This window comes from Muscardinus avellanarius (assembly GCF_963383645.1).
Source record: "Muscardinus avellanarius genome assembly, chromosome: 9".
Classification (NCBI taxonomy): domain Eukaryota; kingdom Metazoa; phylum Chordata; class Mammalia; order Rodentia; family Gliridae; genus Muscardinus; species Muscardinus avellanarius.
In genome coordinates, this window is record NC_137795.1 from 38,823,592 (window position 1) to 38,831,212 (window position 7,621).

The 7,621-nt window shown below is 44.5% G+C and overlaps 1 protein-coding gene across 1 annotated transcript; it reads right to left on the reverse strand.

Annotated features, from left to right (window-relative positions):
• Nucleotides 1-8: 8 nt before the first annotated feature.
• On the reverse strand, nt 9-167 carry LOC308267271 (uncharacterized protein; the record flags this gene model as incomplete). Its single annotated transcript, XM_080701848.1, has 1 exon — nt 9-167. The coding sequence occupies one exon, from the start codon at nt 165-167 to the stop codon at nt 9-11; it is 159 nt and encodes a 52-aa protein (XP_080557974.1).
• Between the last annotated feature and the right edge of the window lie 7,454 nt (nt 168-7,621).

The window sequence follows — 7,621 nt, forward strand, 5'->3', positions numbered from 1 at the left end:
AGCGAAGATCAGCCGATGGAGCTGCACTTTCTACTCGTGTGTCTGTGCGGCGGGCGGCAGAGAGGCGAGTCTTCGGCTAACAACAGAGGCGAGAAGCGGCGAGGGGAAGAGTGGGCGGTGGCGGCAGCAGAAATCCCGGTGAAGAGCTGTGATCGTATACGATACATGTTTCTCTCTAGCGCGGGAGCCAAGGCGGGGCGGGCGAGACCACGACGCCTTAAGTAGCCAGACGGCCGCCTGACGTCACCATCCGCGGGCGGGATCCGAACGCTCTCTAGCCAATCCCTGCCGGCTTTTCTTCCGGCGTCCACTGGGGCGGGGCCTGGATCCCGACTTCCAATCCCATGATGCAATTCTTCCCTCGGCGCTTCGGGAGCGGGTCTGGGCGGCCGCTCCGGGCTTTGGGAAATGCCGCGTTCGGGGTCGGGCCGCCCCAGTCCCAGCCCGCTCCTCCGCGCCCGGGTGACTCGTCCGGACCCCGCCCCGGCCTTGGCAGTGACCCAGGTAGTCACGGCGATGAGCCACGCGGCAAGCATGCCGGGTGACGACAGCGGGGCCACGCAGTGACTCTTGCTCGCTCTTTTTAACCTTTTCCCTGCTACCCTGCGGCCTCTGCCCGAGCACAGCCGAGCTCCTCCCTGAGAACTTTCCCATGCTTTTAGCTCTTGAATTATTAGTTTGGCCATCATTGATACCTATAATAGAACCAAGATTCAGGGAGATATGCCCGCCTCCGCCCCCACCCCCCCAAAAAACCCAGCGCTTCTGTCGACTTTAGTTTTGTCGTTCGTGTCTGTCTCTGTACTAGAAATATCTGGCGATTCAGCGTCATCATTACTATACAGAACGTGTCCTTGACAAATCTACCTGCCACGCAGCAGGTCAGTTTGGGATAAGAGTTTCTGAGAATTTAACAGCTGGTAAAACAAACATGAGCTATAAATAGCAATAATCACCGTGGGTTTTGTTTTGTGTTCACCTGGTGCTTTTAGATCTCTGTCTTCCCTGTTACAGTAGTTGTCCTGTATTTAGGGCCTGTCATTAGGTTGCTATACTATGCTTATGACCGACCAAACTCACTGAATCACCTCAATGCAGGTGACTCATTCGGTACTCCACCTCTCACCTGAGCGCCATTCTCTTATTTTTCAGGCACCTGGAGCACGTCTCTGCCTGTCCCCTTGCCTCTCAATCCAGAATCTGTAAAGCAAATACTATGTTTCAGTCTTCCTGTCTTCCCCGTGTTTGTTCAGCTTTGTATTATTATCCTCCCCATATGTTCAAATTCCAAAACTCATATTCATACATGTTTTCTGTCCTTAGTGTCCTCCCCAAAAAGTTAGTTTGAAAATTAAAACCTAAAGTCATGTCTTCTCCAATCCCAAGTGGCCTCAGTTCATACCTGGGCTCCCGGTGTAGTTCATGTTTTCTGTCCAGTGATTCTGTGACATTTACTCCTGTGTCCTGTTTTACCAAGCCACCTGCTTTAACAGTTGTTCTGAAACATTTCATGGTCCCCATAACAGTATATTAAATGGTTTCCTAACTTGGCCCTGACTCGCTTCCCACTTTCCCCAAACATTTCTTGTTCGTCAGCTAAACAAGACGTGTTTTGAACAGCTCTTCATTTCCAGTATATATCCTGCTCTCCCACTTCCATTTCTTCTTTCATATTGTTTCCCCCTCTTGTAAAGGCCTCCTCCCATCTTCACCTTAAGAATGTTACCCATATTTGCAGATAGATAGCTTAAATGCTACCAACTTCATGATGCCTCCAGCCAGAATCCTTGCTTAACACTACCTAACAAGTGTTAAAATGGCACTCACTGCATCCTCACAGGCTACACAGCCTACTCAAGGGTATTATTCAAAGAGCAACATTTTACAGGCCATGGTGCCACACACTTGTAATCCCAATACTTGGGAGGCTGAGACAAGAGGATCACAGGTTTGCAGCCAGCCTTAGAAACATAGTGAGACCCTCCAACTTAGTGAGACCCTGTTTCAAAATAAAGAATAAAATGGGGCGGGAGGTGTAATGTCCCTAGGTTCCATCCCCAATACCACACGCCAAAAAAAAAAAAAAAGCAAAGCCGGGCGTTGGTAGCACATGCTTGTAATCCCAGCACTCGGGAGGCTGAGACAGGAGGATAGCGTTTGCGGACAGCCTCAGCTACTTAGTGAGGCCCTCTGCAACTCAGTGAGACCCTGTTTCAAAATAAAGAATAAAAAATAGGGCAGGGGGCGTAGCTCAGAGGTCAAATGTCCCTGGGTTCCATCCCCAGACCCGCCAAAAAAAAAAAAAAAAGAGCAACACTTCAGTGTTGCTTTTACTTCGTTTAATCCTGAAACAGGAGGTAAAGTGCACAAGCACATACACCACAGAAGAATGGAGGATGGAGATTGGTGACACTGCTCCCATTGGTTCCTTGACTCCTACAGGCACATCTGAAATCCAGTGGCCTTGGTGGGCGGGCTGTAAGATGTCTCCAGGTTGGAGGAGCATAACACTATAGACTCGATGCCTTTTATAACCCCAAGTTCTTTATCCAAAAACAACTTGCAGTATACATAAGGCAATAATTTTGCTGCTTTGTGAGTCCCATCACCCAGGCCTAATTTCTGGCTTCAGAGCTTTGAAAATTGTTTTCTGCCTGCATTTGAGGCAAGTCCCTTTTTCTCCCTGCATCTATTCATGTGCACTTAGAGACTTGTCTTGCACAGGTCTATTGATAGCACATTATGTAAATACTTGTTTTACATTTATTTGAACACATCTGTCATCTTATGAAATTGTTAGCCTCCTCAAAATATAAACTCTGTGCCGGTGGCAGCACGTGCCTATAATCCCAGTACTTAGGAGGCTGAAACAGGAGGATCCCAGGCTGGAGGACAGCCTCAACAAGTAGTGAGACTCTCATCAACCTAGAAAGACCCTGTTTCAAACTAAAAATAAAATAGGGCTGGGGATGTAGCTCAGTAGTAGAATGCCCCTGGATACAACCCCCAGTGTCACAAAAGAAAAAAAAATTTAACCACACTCCCATGTGACAGGGGTTTTCAAATCAACACTATTTTGGCATTATGTTTAAAGAAATTATAAGACTCCAAATATTGAGACAACAAATAATTACAAATGTCAGGAAGACAGGGAAAGCACAATGGGAACAGGGGCTTTCTCCCAGCCAGGCTTCGCCTTTTTACTCAGGAAAGAACACTCTCTCCAGGGACTTCTCATTGGCCAAAATTGTGTCATCTGATCACCACTAGCTGCGAGGGAGGTTAGAAGATCACTATTTTTAGTTGGGCTCATTGGCAATCGAATCTCAAGGGAATAAGAGAGAAAGGAGCCGGGTGTGGTGGGATAGGCCTATAATTCCAGTACTTTGGAGGTGAAGACAAGAGGATAGCAAGTTTGAAACCAGCCTCAGGAACTTAATGAGGTACTCATCAACTTAGAGAAATCCTGTTTGCAAAAAATAAAATAAAATAGGACCTGGGTGTGGTGGCGCATGCTTGTAATCCCAGTGCTTCCCAGGCTGAGACAGAAGGATCACAGGATCGCAGGTTGGCAGCTTCGGCTACTTAGTGAGGCACTCTGCAACTTAGTGAGGCCCTGTTTACAAATAAAGAATAAAAAATAGGGCTAGGGGTATAGCTTGGAGGTAGAATGCCTCTGGTGTTTGTTTGTTTGTTTTTTGGGGGATATTTCTTGGTGGTACTGGGGTTCCTGGAAACCCTTCTACCTCCGGGTTACACTCCCAGACCTATTTTTAGTTTTTTGTTTTTTTTTTTTTAATTTGGAAACAGGGTCTCTTAAGCCAGCGCAGCTGGCTTCGAACCTACGTGTTACTCCTGTCTCCACCTCCCAAGTGCAGGGATTACAAGCATGCCCATGCCTGGCAATGCCCCTGGTTTTAATCCCCAGTACTACAAAGAAATAAAAAAAGGAAAGCGAGAAAGAGAGAGAGTAAGAAAGGGAGGAAAAGAAAATAGGGCTGAGGTAGAATGTCCCTGGGTTCAATCTTCAGTGCCACAAAAAAAAGAAGGAAAATCATGGTATAGGTGCTTAGCTAATAATGTCTGCCTGTATACTGTGAAGCAGAGTTATCCCAGCTATAATAAATAACATATTTGTTATCAACTTGACATTATGCTGTATCTCTTATCTCTTCATCATAGCAAAAAAATGTATTCTCCTATAATACACAACTTACTCAGTTTAACATCCCATCTAACAGGTCCCACCATCATGATATATACAGCCAAATGTTGCAAAAAATAAATTTGTGTTATTCAATATTTGGGGGCACACTTGAGAAGAACTGTGGGATATCATGGGATCTTTGTACTAAGGACTTAATTCAAGAGCAAGTAGAACATATATTCCAATCTTCCCTGAAGGAAGAAACATGAAAGGTTTTCTTTGAGTGACTAGCCATGGCCTCCTTGGGATTCTTTGCATAGCATTAGGCAGAACTAAGTGTCTCCCAGACTTTTCATAGGGTTTGTCAGAATTTGACCCATCCTCCCACTCCCTGCACTTCAGCCAGTCTTCTTTGCCAACTCAAAAATACAGAGTTCATTCCCTGCAAATGACTTTTTGCAACAAATCCCCTCTGTGCCTGATGTGATGATCTTGCCACTCAGATCTCAGCTGAAATGGCGCCCTGAAGAGGCCTTCCCACTCTCCACTGTAAAGGAACAGCCTCTCCACCACCACCCTACCGAGGCCAGTCTCCCAAAGCACCCTCATTATTTTTCTAGTTCAATTATTATCTCACTCCCCTTCTAGAATATTAGCATTATGAGAAAAGCAATCTGATTTTATTCTCTACTTTATCTTCAATACTGGATCGGTACATAGGCCTTAGTTGATATCCAATTAATATGACTGAATAACTGGATAAATAGTTAAATGTTACTTTTCTGCTTGGAACATCTCTTTCCCAAGTCTCTCCCTCATCCTTTTAAGTCATAGGTCCCCCCCCCAATTTGTCTGATCTAAACATCTTCCCTAAAATAGCATTCATTATATGTATTGCAATTCTTGATTACTTGTCTGTTTCTCCACCAAACCCAAGCTCTGTATGAACAAAATCCAAGTATGTCACTTCTGAAACAGGCTCTAGTTTCTTTTACAAATAGCACCTTTGTGCAAATTAGAAAAAGAGACACCCAGTGTGAAGAGTGCTAATTCAGCCCCCACTCCCCCTTCAGCAGGGAGCCACACAAAGTACGTGTGTGTGTGTGTGTGTGTGTGTGTGTGTGTGTGTGTGTGTGTGTTTAATTGAATGAAGCAAAAAACTAATGTGGGAAAGCATGAAGATTTACCAGAAGCCCACACTCATTATTCTAGATTTTTCACACATCTCCTGTAATTCTTGCAAGAACTCTAAACAGAAAAGATTAGTCTTACCACTTTATGGATGAAGAAATGGGCTCACAGAGGCTTTACAATCTCCCCAAGGTTACCATTGGTAAAGGAGTCAGTGGTTAAAGCTCAGGGCCATCTGATGCCAAGGTTGTCCCTGGCCAGCCTTCACCACATGCAACCCCGACTGTTTGCTCCCAGGAGTCCTGGGTTATGCACGCAGTCTTACCAGAGAAGACACAGAGGGCAAGATCTTGCCTGGTTCTCCTTTCTTTTAGTTCCCATTGACCTCCTCAGTCAGTATGTGAAGACATTCAGTTGTTGACTGCCTGGTGACTTTTCAGATCTCTCTAAGGAGGTAGCACAACTGCATCAAATAGTAATGTCATTCAATTAAACAAGTATTTAAAAATGGATTGTCACCTGTTATGTTTCAGATTTCATTGTTTCCTTAACATGTTTATAATTTTGTTTTATTGCCAAAAATGGCGATAATGCAACATGCTGAATTTGAGATTCCTTTTGAAGAAAAGACACAGTAGAAAATTTAATTATAACTCCTTCAGTCTTGAAATATATTTTGTTTCCCGTGTGTGTGTGTGTGTGTGTGTGTGTGTGCGCGCGCACATGCGCAAGAGATTTTTTCTTGCTTTCAATTTTTTGTTGGTTGTGTTTTGTTTTGTTTGTTTTGTTTTTTGCGGGTCTGGGGATGGAACCCAGGGACATTCTACTTCCAAACTACAACCCCTGCCCTATTTTTTATTCTCTATTATGAAACAGGGTCTCACTAAGTTGCAAAGAGACTCACCAAGTAGCTGAGGTCGTCTGTGAACCGCGATCCTCTGGTCTCAGCCTCCAAATGCTGGGATTACGAGCGTGCGCCACCATGCCTGGCTCTGGTTTTCAGTTTTGAAATTGCATACACTTTCTCTGATACAATTTTTTTGGAGGGTACTAGAGATTGAACCCATAGGTGGGCATGCTTCCTCCAAGCTATACCCTTCAGCCCTTTTCATTTTTTATTTTGAAACAGGGTCTTACTAAGTTGCTGAGGGTCTTATTATGTTGTTGAGCTGGGCTCAGACCTGCCATTCTTCTTTCTTGTCCTCCCAAGTACTCAGATTATAGGCATATGCCACCACACCGAGCTCTCTAATATAATTTCTGACAAAAAAACAATAAAGGTAATGTTTAATTTTCTTCTAAAATGAGAACATTGCTCATCTCACAAAGTTTAAGTATTATCAGTAATATAATCTTAGAGCCGGGCTTGGTGACACATGCTTGTAATCCCAATACTTGGGAAGCTGAGATGGGAGGATCACAGGTTCAAGGCCAGCCTCAGCTACTTAGTGAGGCCCTGTTTCAAAAATAAAGAATAAAAAAAAATAGGGCTAGCCCAGAGGAAGAACACCCCTAGGTTCAATCCCCAGTACCGTAAAAAATAAAATAAAAATAATATAATCTTAGGCTATTTTATATTGTTTTTTTTTTTTTTTTGGTGGTACTGGGGTTCCTGGAAGCCCTTCTACCGCCGGGCTACACTCCCAGACCTATTTTTACATTTTTTATTTGGAAACAGGGTCTCCAAAGCCAGTGTGCGTGGCTGAACCTGTGCGATCCTCCTGTCTCTGCCTCCCAAGCGCGGGGATTACAAGCGTGCACCACCACACCCGGCAATCTTAGGCTATTTTAGAAGAGTACTGTGAATCATAAATATGGTAATAGGTACATAGAAACAATGATGTCATGACGTTGAGTTGGAAGAGCTTTCATGTTAATAGTACACATAAGATTTTGTTGTGGTGGTGGTGGTACTAGGGGTTCAACTCAGAAGCATTATAATTCTTTTTTTTTTTTTTTTTGTGGTGCTGGGGGTGGAATCCAGAGGCTTTCTACCTCCGGGCTAAACTCCCAGACCTTTTTTATATTTTATTTGGAAACAGGGTCTCACTAAGTTGCCAAGAGCCTCATTAAGTAGCTGAGGCTGGCTTCGAACCCATGCGACCCTCCTGTCTCAGCCTCCCAAGCGCGGGGATTACAAGCGTGCGCCACCAGGCCCAGTTTAGGAGCATTCTAATTCTAAGCTATACTCCCAGCCCGTTTTTTGTTTTTGTTTTTGAAACAGGGTCTCACTAGGTTGATGAGAGTCTCACTACTTGCTGAGTCTGTCCTCAAACCTGCAATCCTCCTGACTCAACCTCCCAAGTACTGGGATTACAGGCATGTACCACCTTGCCTGGTTCA